This window comes from Panicum virgatum, chromosome 9K (assembly GCF_016808335.1).
Source record: "Panicum virgatum strain AP13 chromosome 9K, P.virgatum_v5, whole genome shotgun sequence".
Classification (NCBI taxonomy): Eukaryota; Viridiplantae; Streptophyta; class Magnoliopsida; order Poales; family Poaceae; genus Panicum; species Panicum virgatum.
Window position 1 is genome coordinate 61188204 of NC_053144.1, and position 15244 is coordinate 61203447.

Below are 15244 nucleotides of genomic sequence, written 5' to 3' on the forward strand. Positions count from 1 at the left end.
AATGTACGTTAATTTTTAAAATAAAACAATGGGCCTACGAGTACCTTAATTTGACAATCAAACACATGGTAACAAAATGAAGTTGACAAATAAAGGAAATTGTATCATTATTGGAATATAATGCCCGCTTGACGTGTTGAAACTGAAATGTGGACAATGATTTTGTTCACTTTGTACAATTGCATATGGAAAAAAAAAGGAGGTGATAATGAACGCCTTGAGCATCATTAGTAAGTTCCCTAGCTAAGGGACGCATACACATCGGCAGTATGCCAGTATATCATTGGATATACAACTTCACCTTCATTAAAGTAAAGAAACCGTTGCAATCGAAAGACAAAAAAAACATCTTAATACATTTTGACGCTATAAAGTGCAGGGATAATTAATTAAGGTGGTTGTAAATCACGATCATGAAGACGATTTATTAAGGTCATGTTTAGTTCTCAAAAATTTTCCTACAGAACTCGTTACATCGAATTTTTGAACATATGCATGGAGCATTAAATACAGTTGAAAAAATAAGTAATTACACAGTTTAACTGTAAACGACGAGACGAATCTTTTAAATCTAATTAATCCACAATAAGATATTAATTATCAAATAACAACAAAAATAACAACGAAAGTGAAAATTTTCGCGAACTAAACAAGGCCTAAGCAACATACCTACATCTGCGAGACCGTATAGGAACTCGTACTCAGTAGTAGTAGTACCGGATTCCTCGGCCGCAGCGTGAACGCGTAGGACCGGCCGGTCCGGTTGCCCCTCTCCGGCCTCCGCGCGCGAACCGGAGGAGTGTCCACGGGCGGGGTCACGGTCGTCGCGTCGAGTTCGTTCTGGGCGGCGCGCGACCGCGGCCGACGCACGCCGAGCACCATCTGGGCCTGCTCGCGCGCCACGTCTCCACTCCACGGCGGCGACCGTCGACGTCGTACCCCTCCGACACGAGACGCGCAGCGCAGTGCGGCGGCCGCTGCGATCGACGGATAGATGGGCCGCGTACTATGGAATAGACGCCCCCGTGGCGTCGCCGTCCGCCGCGCCGCGCCGGTCGCGGTCGCGCCGGTAGCTGGCGTCGGCTTAGCTGCTGAAGACAAACGTGCGCGCGATATGATACCCATGCCTGCCCGGTCCGTCCAAGTTGCGTGACGGGGTCGCCACTCGCCCCCGGCAGAATGGTGTGCGAGGTCCATCTAATCAAGGCTCGCGCCCTCATGGTCACAACTCAGAAGGGCTTCACACCGGTTCAGGCTCTCAGCTTAGCCTGGATGTGAATTTGCTTCTTAATATAATTCGACTAGTTAAGCTCGGGAGGTAAGGACAGATCAAGTCACCACCGAAAAAAGAAAGAATTATTCTATTGCTTTTAGTATATAGTCATATAGGCACCGTTATGCACATTGTCCTCATGACAGTTATGCATTTCTTCTAAGTGAATACAGATGGGAGGGAAAGAAAAGGAAAAGGAGAGAAGGAATCACCTAGTGATCAGATAATGACAGGACAATTAAACCGAAACAAGAGCTCGCCTTGGCACCATTCAAATGCTGCAAGCAAGGCACTAGGCAGTTCAAGATGCCGGTAGGAACTCAATTCCAGGGCACCATATGCTTACCACATTTTGCGGGTATGATGGCGTGTATCATACATTCATATCTTCTCGGCTTGTTCGACCGCTGCTCACGTCTGGAAGCGACGAGGAGGAGAACCGGTGATACCTGTAGTTATCCAAGGACAACACGGGCTGCTGCGGATTCAGAGTGGGTGGCGGTGCGAGGTTCCTCTGAGCTGGAAGTGGGACCACTCCATTGTACAAAAAGCCCTCACCACTAAGGCTGCAAAAATAAATAAAGAGAACTATAGATAAGTACACGACCTCTGCATTTTTGCAATCTACGCCAGAATTGCGCCCCAGCCACAGATGAATTAAGTGTTCCCGTTTCTGCATTATTTTATTTGGTTCATTCGAGTTTTCTTTCTAAGGGTCTCTTTCATGTTAGGCACGCTCACCTTTTCCTTTGGAAGCTATCCGTGCTATCTCCAAGAGTCTCTACAGGAAGGATGGTATCTTCTCTTGGAGTAAGAGACCAGGGATTTGGGGCAGGAGGCTCATTTGAAAAGTATCTTCTCCTGATCAACTGAAAGGTTTGGTTTAACAGCATTAAACGTGAAATTCATGGAGCGGAGAAAATAAATCAATGAAACTCGTCTATACAAACCATGCGGAAAAACTTGATCAGAGCTTCTTTGTCATATCTTGCTTGCTTGGCAGCCTGGAATCAATAAATATTTAGCACTGCAACACGTTCGATAAGCACAAACAGAGTGTAAAAGTAAAGTCAGTCAGATGGGAGTAGGACAATATGAGATCTAACCGACAGGAGGCCGGAGTTCCCCGGAAAGCTCTCTGTGAGTGGGAGTTCTTCACTACACCGAAGAAAGCCCTGCTTCTCAGCCCATTGGCGAGCAAGATCAACAAGATTCCCGCTGCTTGCTCTTGTACCATCTCTTGGCACGAGATCCACTTTATTAGCGATTACCAGATAAGGCACTGGAAGTCCTCCAGGTCCACCAGATCCGAGAGGAGCTAAGAAGGTGCCCATTTCAGCAACTTCAACAGCCCATTTGCTCAAGTTTGACTTGGACTTCCTCTGAGAAAGGTCATAAACAAATATGACCCCTGACGGACAAAGTCAGAAACAGTGAGTTCAAATGCTTACAGTATTGATTGATAAGAAGCACAAAACTAGAGGTTCTGGTAGCTGGCAGATTGAAGTCGAAAGAAATTTAGAACCAAATTATAAATAAACCAGAGCCCTGACAAAAATGATATAGAAATACAAAGGGTGCCGATCAAGAACTGGTACGAGTAGGTTATGCAGATTGAAGCATTAGCACTACAACGTAGTATAATTTAGAGAGCTACCGTCAACAGTTTTTAGAGTCGAACGTCAATTGAAACTATCAAATGGCTCTCACTCTCACGTAGGAAAAGACTGCCAAAATCAAGCCATGATGCTTACAAAGATGCGTGACAAAGACAGTAATATGTTGCTAATAAGAAGAGACATGGCATGTACCGTTGATTTGTGTATAGAATATTGACCGACATGCTTTGTATCGGTCATGTCCTGAGACATCCCAAAGCTCAACAAAGAAGTTCCTTTCAGCATCACTGACATTGTTGGATGAACCACCTGTACTTCCATAAGTAATATGCTGAAATGACAAAAAGTACAAAATGTAAGTTAGGCATAAATTGCAAAACCTACAAGTCAGGAAAGCACAGAAAATGTACTTACTTTAATGCCCACTGTGCATCCTACTGTTTGTGCTGGCCGAGCAATAGCAGAACCTTTTAAAATAAGATGCACCAGTGAAGATTTCCCAACACCTAAGAATGGAGAAAAGTTAAGGACAAAGCATACAACTGAAGCACTATAGCCAGCAGTGTAATATTCAGAAACATGCAAATGTATTGTCACTGGCGGAGCCTTACCAAAGAATTAGGAGGAGCCAGCCTTTGTTAATTTAGCCGCTAAAGCAATGAACAGTGTTAAATTACTGTTTAAGTAATGGAAAGTTTGCATGCTAAGGGGGGCCATGGCCCTCTATGGCCCCAACATAGCTCCGCCACTGTGTATTGTAGAGGTTCAGTTGCCAATTCTTTAGAGCAAAATATCACCTCCATACAGAAATAGCATACATGCACGATTAAAGAAGTCACAAAATTGCCAATGAAGCTCTCAAGTTTGAACTGGAGCCAGGCCGTGTGCCCGTGTCATTATCAACATCTGCTGTAGTAATTGTGGTGTTGTTTTCATAGAATTGAATAGTTTCTTTCATCCACGCGGGTTTTTATTAGAAACCTCTTTTTTTTTCTTTTCTTTCCTACTGATTCATGTACTTGCTAGGTCCAGAATTCTATCCTAGGACACTTACCAAGTCAGGCTACTACTAGCCTACCACTTAACTGGCCCTTATATATTTGGTATTTGTTACTTCTTAAAAATGAAATATGTGCACTGATTGTTCTCAAAACAAAAGAAATTGAACAAAGCTCAGTTTGCTCTATGCTATTTCAATCTTTTAGCTCGTAATATGATGGAAAGCAGGATAAGCACGATGTTGCAGGTATTTAAAAAGGTGATGGATACAATAAGAAATTAAAGAAGACGATGTTGCAGGTATTCTTGCAAAGGTTCTGAAGGATCAAGTTTCCAGGCTAAAGACAAACTAGCTCCGAGAAGGATTCAATCTCAGAATACATGCAACAGTACACCACCGATAAAGGTGAGGGCCTGATGAATAATTAAATCACCGAACACCCGGAATAAATTTCCAATTAAGTTTCAGATACTGGATAAAGTTCAAAACTGGAACATTGGCCATTGTCACTTAGAGATACTGCTTTCAAGTATGATAAATTCAGTGACTCTGTATGATGATGGTTCCCATTCCACAGTTCAGAAAATCCAAGTCTCCACAAGGCAAACAAATGTGTCGACCTTTGTATGGTTTCGATTCTACTGATCCCATGCTTACCACTGCACCTATATATGTCATCCAATTCCCTACGTCAAAGCAGGCCAAAAGGTTAACAGAATAACCACACCTTCAAGCAGAGCTACACCAATACTGCAATACACCATCCTGAAAAATTTGAATATAGGTTTAGGAATGTGACGTTCTGTTTTTTAAGAATTACAGGGATCACCCCAGTCAGATTGCATCGCATAAAGGACCACCAGGTTCGAACTTCAAACATTTTACATCGCCGAGCAAACAGCAGGTCGTAACAGTTTTGAGTTCAGACTACAAGGATCACTGATTCAAGAAGCTTCAGGCCTTGTTTTAATTCTGAATTTATGATCAAGTCATTTCATATCGTATTCTAACAAGACCGAAAAATGGTTTTTGAACCTTCAGTTTCTTTCTGTGTCTCGTCGGGACCTGGGGCTGATCTTGCTGATGGCAAGTATCAGGTTTTCCCCTTCCCTTGGCCTTAGTTGCTGAAAACTTGTACTGAACATGCTTGAGCATGCTACGTTCTGCTTGATTTCTATGAAATGGGGCAGGGGCCGTGCGGCCTTTCCTTCTTAAAAAAAAAAGACCTCAAAATGGACAATGCAGAATCGCTCAAAATCAGTGCCTACTCGTGTTCCCAGATTCTCGTAAATACGCCAAGTATCAGGTTCATGACAAGTTGCAAAAGGCACACCTGAATCACCGACGATGAGGACGCGCACTTGGCCGAAGGGCCCCACGCCGTTCTGATCCCGGCCGCTGCCACTGCTGCTCCGGCTGCCGCTATCCTTCCAAAACATCGCCGGCGCCGGCGCCCGCGGCACGAACCCCACGGCACCGACGAAACGCCCCGACGTTGGGATCGCCGGATCGGCCTCGACGGGGACCCGCCCGCCCCGAGCGCAATTCGACGCGCCGGCCCGGAGGAGGCAGGATTCCGGGAAGCAAGGGATCAAGGGACGGCTCTCTCTCAGGCGAGGGTCCGAGCACCGACAACGGAGGCCGTGAATGGCCGCGACCGGATGGCCGAAGACGTGAATCTCTCCCACTGTTTTTCTTTCGGTTCAAGCCTTCATTAAGGTGATTACACTCATTTTTTTTAGATTTTAAGTTGATTACACTCTACGAGTACGATTGACTGGCAATAAAATATGTGCGCTTAGATCGTGGGCACATGATGCCCAAAATTAGTCAACTCAGATTTTGTGCTCGTCGGATCGCTCAACGATTTTTTTTTCCGACAAAAAGAGAGGTTTAGCTCGATTTGTTGCCATGCGGCCAAACGCGCAGCGCGGTTAGGTTTAACAGCACAATCCCGTGCGTGCGGCACGATCGAATATGCAAAAGGTGGGGGGAAAACAAGAAGAAACACATTTGCGAGACAATATGATGTGGAAGAGACCCGCTCAGATGATTTACATGTCAGATCATAAATGATTCTGTAGGGTGAGTCATCATGGTACATATGAACAGGATAAATCAGCTCGCCAAAATGAACATTCATTGACACCTGCCTAACATTTGGTGAGAACGATCCTACTGCATTGCCAGCTCCAGTTCAACAGCCGCATCAGTGATCAACCAAAATAAAAAGGTAACTTGCTCGATTGAACATGCGCTTCAGGATGTGAGGTCACTGAAAAATTTGGTGCTTTAGGATAATGCAGTAAGGATGCATGATCTAACTTTTAGCATTCTTCTATCACGTCGTCATCTTCTTCATCCTGACTTCCATCAGCATCGAGTTTATCAACCAAGAGCGAGCTACTGCCATGAGGCAATCCATCGCTGCGAGGACCAATCCATCTCTCCAACGGTCTGAATTCTCTGACTATGTCAGAGAAGTTGCAGGAACCACAGGAACTTGAACAATCAAATCTTTCCTTTAAAATCTGGTTCTGCATTTTCCCCAACAAATTAAAAATACAGGTTGTCATGTACCAGCTGTTTAGTAAGGATAATAATGGATATAATCACTGTATTGATTCCGTCAACTAGACGTGAATAATGTATGAACAGATTGACTTCAGAAGACAAGCTCTAAGAGCCATGAAAAGGTATGTGTATGGTATAAGAAATTGGTTGAGAATAAGGCAATAAGCATACCAATTTTCCGTACATCATTTTGGTAATTGCATAAAACATTGTAGGGTTTAGCTATTGAATTTACCTTATTAGATCGAAATGACTGCTCAGTTTGCCAAAGCTTCGGGCTCCGGATAGTATGCCACCTGCTTATGCCAAATCATAGTGAACCAAATAAACATGAACACCTAGCTCTGTCAGATAAAATTATGTTGTCAGTTAAAATACCGTGAGGGAGCCACATGAGCATTTCCGAAAAGAACCCCTCGTGCTGCAACAGATGCGGCAATGAGTTGTGCCATATTTTCTGAGTTGTATGATGTGAATGGACTACCAGTAAGAAGACAGTCTGCATCACTCAAATATGATAACACAACCCATGCATCATCTACAGCTTCATCATCAATGAAATCAAGAACTGCAAAACATCAGATATCAACTATTCGTTAATCTATTTAAATAGTGAGTGAACAATCAGTTATTGAGTACACATTTTCCCTGAGGGAGCAGCGGCTTCAAAAGGCACACTTCTGAGTTCAAATACGACAAAGCAAATGAACATTTAAAAAAAAACTGAAACAATAAGGAATCCATAAAAGCAATGACGGAATTATGAATGAGCTACCCATTTGGCCCCAAGAGATGCTTAGCATCGCATATTACTGCAAATTGAATCAGACCAGTTGCTACTTCTGCTAAGTAAAAGCACATTAAAAGAAAAGAAGCCTTAACAATATTCAAGGTGAGCACACATACTTTTTGCAGCATATAATTCAGTAGCCTGCTAGCCTGTGAATCCGTGCACAGTTATTTTCTATACAATTAAAAGATCCTCTGTCCTTTCAACTACCCACCTAGTTTGATGATGCACATTAGTTAATCCTAAAAGACTAGAGGAAGACCCAAGACATCAAGGAAGCAATAGCCACAAAGCTGAGACTCTAGTTGGGTTGAGCCCCCTGGATAAACAGTAGCAAGCTAGCACCGGTAGTAGCATCCTAGTGTCAATAATAGTAATAGCAGTGTGTGAATAACTTCAGGGCCACCAGTCAGAGGTTAATTTGCTGTAGAAATCCTACTGGAATGCATTTATACTTTGTTAGTTTAGTAGTTTGTTAGTTGGTCCAACTGATTTGCCCATCGGAACAAAATGCTAACAGAAATGATACAAGGTTAAATCCTAATGGAATGCATTTATACTTTGTTAGTAGTTTGTTAGTTGGTCCAACTCATTTGCCCATCGGAACAAAATGCTAACAGAAGTTATACAAGGTAAAAACCTGATAAATTATCAGCCCACAAAAAAGGCATACAAAACAGCACTAACAAAAAAAAGGCATACTACTACTATTATTTAGCCATTTAGTCAGTAATTTTCAAATGCTCCACTTCATCTGCATGAAAAAAATTGGAAGCTCAAGAATTAGTGCTTCACAAATCAACATAGGATCAACTGACAGCACCGGCAAACTTGAGAAAAATATAAATAATGCTGTTCCCAATATACATTCATTAACATGCCTGAGAGAACTATATAATACATGGGAGGCAAACACAGGTCAAGTGTATGTTCTCTACTCCTATGATCAAAAATAGTTACTTACCATTTTCATGTAAGAAATCTGCGACTGTCCGTACTTTTCCGTGTGCTTGTGAAAGAATCTTTTCAGGAACATCCATTTTGAGTGAATTTCTTCTCAGTTTTTCTTGAAGAGGGAACGGATCCAGGTCTAGGAATGAAACATCATAAATTTCAGAGAGAAAACAAAAGTAAATGATGAACAAATCCTCTTACGGATTTTCTGAAGCACACTATTGTTAGTAGTCAGTCCAAATAGAAGCCACAGCATACAATTGTAGTGTTTATCTAATAATAGGGCACTAAATTGAAAAATATGGAAGTCAAGAGTATGGATATCTGGTCGGTATTAGACAATGATCAGAGCAAACGAATTTGATAATTTAATAAAGAAACACTAATCTCGACCTTGTAAAGTGCAAAAGTATACTGGAACTTTAAAAAGTAAATTGTTGGATTACTGAATGTTGGTCATCATAGCCAAATAAACCCAATGTAAATCCTTCTTTTCATCGAAAGAGTCCAATGTAAATCCTAAACAGGGGGCAGAAGTGCACAAGCCAACATCTGGTTCACAGGGATTATTTCTCCCTAGTCTTGTTGAAATTGAATTATTTCTCGCGAAATTCCTGCATTCTAACTCTCTAAGTATATGTTAAAATTAGATCCAGCAAACTGAAAAGGATGGTCAGCCATTGCCTAATAACCAATTAGTAATAAAAAAAAAGGGCGTACCCAGTGCCGTAGGCTTCCCGCACTGTGCGGGGTCTGGGGAAGGGTTGTTTTTAAGCCCCAAGCCTTACCCACACAAATGTGCAGAGGCTGGGGCTCGAACCCGGGACCTTCCGGTTACAGACGGTACGCTCTACTGCTGCACCAGGCCCGCCCTTCTTAATAACCAATTAGTAATGAATAAAATAAATAAACAGTGGCCAAAAATGCACTGACAGTTCAAGTTGAACTAAATACAACATGTCAACAAAAAACAGGGTGCCAGAATATACTCACACGCAGTATTGCTCACACGCAACATACATACCCTCAAATTTGAATGGAAGAGTGTACATAGCAATATCACAACATGAAGACACAGGAAATATTTTCTTGCAAAATTAAAAACATTTGAAGGTGAATTGTTGAAAGGGTGAGATAATGCTTAGTTCTTACATACCAATATTAACTTCACAATTAGTTTCCCTCTTATTGTGCAAAAATTTCCCCAAGGCATGAAATAGTGTAAGAGTCTCATCTCTTCCACATGGAGAGGGTAGTACACTGCTGAGGCCATAGCTCTCCTGCCGTGGAACCAGAGAATTACGACTCTTTGAACCAGCACAAGTAGCACTTGTTGCCAGTGCAGAACTATGCCTTCTAGGATCAAGGCAATAATATTGAAGAGACATTATTGCATGTCTGATGTCACCTCCACTGGATGTTGCTATTTGATGCAGTAGTTCTTCAGGTGCATCATATCTTTCTTCTTTGCATATTCGAATAAGAATTTTCTTGATAGAATTTGTGGTTACCGGATTGAAAGCAATCTGCAAGAAATTGGTGGTGCCCTTTTAGAAACAAGCGGTAAAAAAACATATGTAACCATCATCATAAAATCTGTCAACATTTGGTCTTTTTTACCTTATGAGCACCAGAACCTTGAAGTAAGGAGTCAAGGTCCTCAGAGTTCCACGTCGCAGTATCATTACTCTCACTGTTGTGATAGTGAGTAAGTGAAATGACAGTTGGTACTTGGGTACTTTGAATCAAACCAGTTAAGCATTTTCCTAGTCTTGCAAAAGCAGCATGTCCACTTGTTACAGGGATGTCATCAATCAGATTAATAATCAGCTTTCTTTTGGAAGTGATGCTCATTGGACAAAGCATTGCATATTTTCTTATTTTCTCCACAAAGTTTTCAAATTCTTCCAGCTTGGATATATAGCGTAATCCTTCAATTGAACATTGAAGAAAAATAATAAATATTTAACAGAAAAGTTCTGGCAATTAGAATGCTTTGACAATATGCCAGAGTACCGTGGACTAGTTCATCAGTATGACAGAAGTGTGTGGATGTGGAGTTCATACATACTTCGAACAGCTCTTCAAAATCCCAACAAATAGGAGAGAGAATGTTTAGACGACAACAACGCTACCTGAATTAGCATGAAGATGTTCAGCCCACAGCGTTGGTACTGGAGTTGTCCACTCACATAATTCCGCTCCAAGGTCAGCAGCAATCGCTTTCACAGTTGCCTGCGATACAATTAACTAGCTAAATACAGTTCCAGAGCAACAGAACCATGTTCTTCACTAGTATAGCATAATTAACATATAAAACCATATAAAAAAAGACAACATAGGATATTGTTAGATTTTTGAGATGTGCCATTATTTTTTTAATAACAAATTCCAGCCTTAAATTGATCAAATTCTTGCAATGATATGGTGAATAATTTAGAGCTGTCAACATGTTGTGCCACGTTGTGGTTGATGATGCACCAAATCAATCTAACCAACTAGGGATCAAACAGGTGCAGTGAACTAACTATTGAACTTAAGGACGATGAGCCCAAACTCAATTTCATCATTTGGTACAAAAATTTCAGAGAAGAAAATCTAAGGGAAGGACATACTGATTTTCCAACACCAGTTTGCCCAGTTAGGACAAGAGTCCATCCTCCAACTGTTTGCTGCAAATTTGCCTTTGCACTATTAGTATCTCTAATCCTCTGTCAAAGTTGAAATATATAAATAATAGAAATAGATAAAAGTAGCTGAGCAGAGTTGATATTTTGGTAATTTTGATCTGCCTACAGCAGGAATAAAAATTGAACAATAATTTTGCAATTCAAAATTTAAATTAGTTCTATCAATACATGGTTCTTATGCCATGAAGGAATGCACAAGAACTTCACTTGATCCTAACAATTAAAATATTTTAACATGCTAAGAAAAAGGTTCCTGATTTGGAAAAGAAAAATATTGCAAAATAAAATTTATCGAACCCTGCTGGTAAACATGAAATTCCAGAAATGTTCTCAGAATTTCGCCAAGATTTTTTGAATTTTGACTATCATGATTTCGCTAAAAACTGTCCATGATGCATCATAAATTGTATAAGAACAAAGAAATTAGACAATGTATCATAAGTATAACACATTAGATAGACTCGTTACAAGATATTTTGTTACATAAATTCATCTGACCACAGCAATAAACATGAAATTTTGCTGAATTTTTTTACTGGCCTGATTACTCGTGCTTTCATGAGATACTCTCATGAGTCGACACCAGACTGCAACATCAGTACAACCCACAATGCTGGTCAAATTGCACTGCTAGGAAGGGCATATACAATAGCATGGCTTCTCCTCTACTCTAGCAGAGAGTTCATCAAAGGGACCAAATCCCCATCCAATGCATTTTGAACAATAACATAACCAAAGGAAAAAAAATAACAAAATGCTATAGCTCTATCTGATCCGTCGGAACAGATATGTTGATAACCTAAAAAAAAGTTCTACTATGTCAGAGAAGATTTAGATTATACACTACGTACATGCACTCAGCGAATCTGCATATCATCGAAATATATTCGACTAAGTTAAACTCGCAATTGAATTTGTTTCAATTTGAAGAACAATCACCTTTGGCGCCATCAGCTTTTCTTCCAACCATTTCTTTACATCTTCAACCTGTAAAAACAGATTGTGCAAAATATCACATGAAGTTCATACCTATTCATTGCTCATGCATGGTGACAAACTATGAAAAGACAGAAATAATAAATCAACACCCTGATATATTCTCACTAAAAAAATTATTGATCAAGCGAGAAACATAAAACAGGAAATATAATAGATTGAGTATACCTATACATACCCCATCAAAGGATGAGCTAATTCAAATGATTCTAAAGGTGTACAGCATAATATATGTAACTTGTAAATCCGTAACAAAAGATCCGACCTTCTTTTTATGAACAGCAAGCTCTGCTAACGAGCGGGGCGCGTACTTGTCAACCCAAAGCTCTTTTGCTTTCCGTTTGGATCCTGCCTAGAAGTAGGCTAATCAGCAGAAGAAATCGAAACAGTGAAATAGTGTAACTTCACATTCACAAAGGTTTGAGAACATCAGAACATCACAGGATCAAGGAAAGAAAGATATGTTCCAAGCCAAAGGGTTTCCAGATAAAAACAGGAAACTGAAGGTTCATCTAAAAGCAAAAAATATGTATACATGTGAATCCAGTGAAATACTCCTATATGCTGATCTGGATGTTTCATTTGCTATCAACGACAGAAATATCTTTCCGAAATCCGCACTGCTCTTTTTCGATCAATGTATAGCTTGTACATATTTATTTTCTCAAATTTCTTATTTGTCTTATATATTCAGCAAACTAGCACAGCGTTCATTACGTGTGAAGATTCTCTTACCGATATTAAAGCTGTGCAGTGTCATCCACATGCCCTTAAAATTTACATAGCAAATGTCATGGGTTATCCAAAAGAATTTCACAAACTAGATGAAAAATCCAAAAGGATGGAATGGGGGAAAAGGAGATGTAACTTTCTCAGGTGCTGATTCAGTATAGCATTGCTGCTGTTTATTATTCTGTTTTTTGGGCAGTTCACATTGCTAATTTATCAGCATCCAAGGCATTAGGCATCTCTTTTGTGTTCCATATCTCACAGTCTACTTTGCTTGGTTTCTCAGCAGTATACAGGATTTAACAGTGCAATACAGTACGGTAACACAGTGAATGGAGCAAACTGAACATTGTGCAATGTAGAAGACTTCCAGACCATACAAACAAAGAAACAACTAAACTCAGAACTGCTTCACACATAACGTTTATTGGATGGCCGAAATACACACTATTTGGAAAAAAATTCCATAGAAACTCTATGTTCATAACTTTGTTCTGTTATATGAAGTTCAAAATACACTCAAAAAAATAAAATTATACAAGAACGGAGGTGAAGTAAATATACCTGACATGACCAAGTCATCAAAACATTCTGAAAAATCCTCAGAGAGCATATCAAATTCAGCCTTTTCAGATAAGGTAACAAAGTATCAGTGATCAATTACACAAAAGGATCAGCTCAAGTAAGAAAACGACTAGATGATAGTGGATAGAAAAGGTATATATAAGACTAAGAAAAAGGTACGGCAGGAAATAATTTAAATGAATGTTTTATCCCTGTTCGTGTAAAACTATCCATCCACATCCAGTTGTAGCTTATATCAATAGTAACACAAGAGACCACACGTCCAAACTACTTACAAATACAAAATGAAGCAGAAATGATCATTCCTCACTAATACTTATTCCAGCGAAAAACAGATGAGAAACTATAATACATTGAAATAGAACCATTGTTGCATTTGCTATTTAGATGAAAAATAAAATGGAGAAATGTGGATCGAATCCCAACCAAACTCTAGGTCGAGTTTTATCACCTTCAAGGAGTCCGAAGCCGCGGGTTCGGAGCAGCGGCGGCGGCCTCTCCCCGCGCTGCTCTCGCGGCGCGGCTTTTTCCTGGAGCCGCTCGCTGCCTGAGACTGCGCCCGCGCCGGCGCCGACGCAGGCGTCCTCGACCTACGCGCCGAAGGGCCGCGGCGCCCCCCGCCGTCATCTTCGCCGGAGGAAGATGAGAGGACGACCACCGGCGGCCGCTTCCCCATTGGTGGCGGCGGCGAGATGGTTGGGCTTTGGGGCTTCGTTTTCGAAAAAGATTTATTCGCTCCGCGCGATTTTGGGGGTTTTGGGCGGAGTCTAGGCGGCGGGGAAGGAAGGAAACAGGGAAAATGGGACTGCAGCCTGCAGGGAGAGGCGGCGTCGGGGCGACGAGGAGGTGAGGATCCTCTGCGGCCGCCAGATCCACACACTCCTTCAGTCCTTTTTATTTTTTTGTTAGCCATTCACAGCTTTACATGAAATCCACTCACCTTGTTTAGTTCTCCTTAAAAACTTTACCCATTAATCACATCAGTATTTGAACACATACATGGCGTATTAAATATAGACGAAAAAATTAGTTTTCGCACATTGCCTATAAATTGCGAAAAACCTAATTAGTCCGTGATTTTAGACAATAAATTGCTAAAGTAAACATGTGCTAATTACAGATAAAATAGTCTTAATAAATTTGTCTCGTAATTTACAGACGAGTTCTATAATTAGTTTTGTGCTTAGTCTATGTTTAATACTTCAAAGAAAAGATTCCATTTCAAAATAATTAACCAGATGAACTGAACAAGGCATTGGCGACTACGGTCACTACCCGTCCTCGGTAACTACTAGGCCTGGTGAGTGAGCGGTAAAAAGAGAAATGGATTGCTTTGAAGATTGTAGAGCCAGCGAATAAGGATACAAAATTCAAGTGAAGCCAAGATTATTGTAGAACCAACGTTGAGAAGAAAGAATTTAACCGAAGTGTGACATTGCTAAATTGTGGATCTTGACACGTGTATAACTACAATGGAACCTTGTAAGTGTCTAAGAGACGTTATGCAAGATACTCACTCGAATGTATACTCACCATATAAATTTACATGCATAGACAATGTTGTATTTCCGGTTATCACCTTTCATTGTGTGTAGCCCATCGGCCAAATATCTGCTTCATTCAAGTTCTCCTCTTTTAGAACTACCGCTCGCGTGTACTCCCAATGCATTCGATGGCACACCCACGGGGAATGTTCTTATCGTGAAATCCAAGCTCCTGCTTGAGGTTGGAGATATGAGATCACTGTGCAAAAACCATTATTCCATAGTTGGGATATGAGATCACTTCGCGTCGAGGGGGACGACTTCACCCTCGGGCCTGCCTTCCCCGAGCTATTCGTGGCCGCCATCCGATCTCAGGAGCTCCGAGATCGAGTTTCGGCGACGAGTGTTTCCCAGAAGAGGCTATCGCTCTCCAGTGGTCTGCTGGGGTATTCTGGGGCTGCCACACCCGTGGTACCTGTGGAGGTGCCGCCTATGGAGGTGCCACCATCGACTGAGGTGGTGTCGGCTGTGGTGATGCCGGTTGTGGAGG

General features: G+C 41.2%; 2 protein-coding genes across 7 annotated transcripts; both read right to left on the minus strand.

The window, feature by feature from the left end:
- Positions 1–1343: 1343 nt before the first annotated feature.
- LOC120646689 (small GTPase LIP1-like) lies at positions 1344–5605 on the minus strand. Of its 2 annotated transcripts, XM_039923112.1 has the most exons (8): positions 5226–5604; positions 4620–4657; positions 3307–3398; positions 3085–3223; positions 2380–2684; positions 2224–2277; positions 2015–2142; positions 1344–1839 (listed from the first exon to the last, which is right to left on the minus strand). In XM_039923112.1, exons 2-8 carry the CDS (start codon positions 4654–4656, stop codon positions 1647–1649), a joined length of 948 nt encoding a protein of 315 aa, XP_039779046.1. In that variant the 5' UTR covers position 4657; positions 5226–5604; the 3' UTR covers positions 1344–1646. The 2 variants fall into 2 exon arrangements, with proteins under 2 accessions (XP_039779046.1, XP_039779045.1); XM_039923111.1 differs by lacking the exon at positions 4620–4657 and having other exon boundaries at positions 5226–5605.
- A 313-nt stretch (positions 5606–5918) lies between these two features.
- On the minus strand, positions 5919–14061 carry LOC120646690 (cell cycle checkpoint protein RAD17-like). Of its 5 annotated transcripts, none has more exons than XM_039923115.1 (12): positions 13662–14061; positions 13190–13250; positions 12162–12244; positions 11840–11887; positions 10826–10921; positions 10346–10445; positions 9831–9976; positions 9367–9736; positions 8221–8346; positions 6845–7034; positions 6702–6762; positions 5919–6429 (listed from the first exon to the last, which is right to left on the minus strand). In XM_039923115.1, the coding sequence occupies exons 1-12, from the start codon at positions 13884–13886 to the stop codon at positions 6220–6222; spliced, it is 1716 nt and encodes a 571-aa protein (XP_039779049.1). In that variant the 5' UTR covers positions 13887–14061; the 3' UTR covers positions 5919–6219. The 5 variants fall into 5 exon arrangements, with proteins under 5 accessions (XP_039779049.1, XP_039779047.1, XP_039779048.1 ...); XM_039923113.1 differs by having other exon boundaries at positions 9831–10141; positions 13662–14060; XM_039923114.1 differs by having other exon boundaries at positions 9831–10141; positions 10826–10882; positions 13662–14059.
- Between the last annotated feature and the right edge of the window lie 1183 nt (positions 14062–15244).

Bases quoted from the DNA above. Each gene is read 5' to 3' on its own strand.
- LOC120646689 (XM_039923111.1), bottom strand. From the start codon at position 5,331: ATGTTTTGGAAGGATAGCGGCAGCCGGAGCAGCAGTGGCAGCGGCCGG. The intron at 3,399-5,225 runs GTGTGCCTTTTG...CTCCATTCTTAG, and splicing joins CCTCATCGTCGGTGATTCAG to GTGTTGGGAAATCTTCACTG. The intron at 2,143-2,223 runs GTTTGTATAGAC...CAAACCTTTCAG, and splicing joins TGATCAAGTTTTTCCGCATG to TTGATCAGGAGAAGATACTT.
- LOC120646690 (XM_039923113.1), bottom strand. From the start codon at position 13,886: ATGGGGAAGCGGCCGCCGGTGGTCGTCCTCTCATCTTCCTCCGGCGAA. The intron at 13,251-13,661 runs GTGATAAAACTC...TTATCTGAAAAG, and splicing joins CGGCTTCGGACTCCTTGAAG to GCTGAATTTGATATGCTCTC. The intron at 10,922-11,839 runs GTGATTGTTCTT...CAACTTTGACAG, and splicing joins AAAAGCTGATGGCGCCAAAG to AGGATTAGAGATACTAATAG.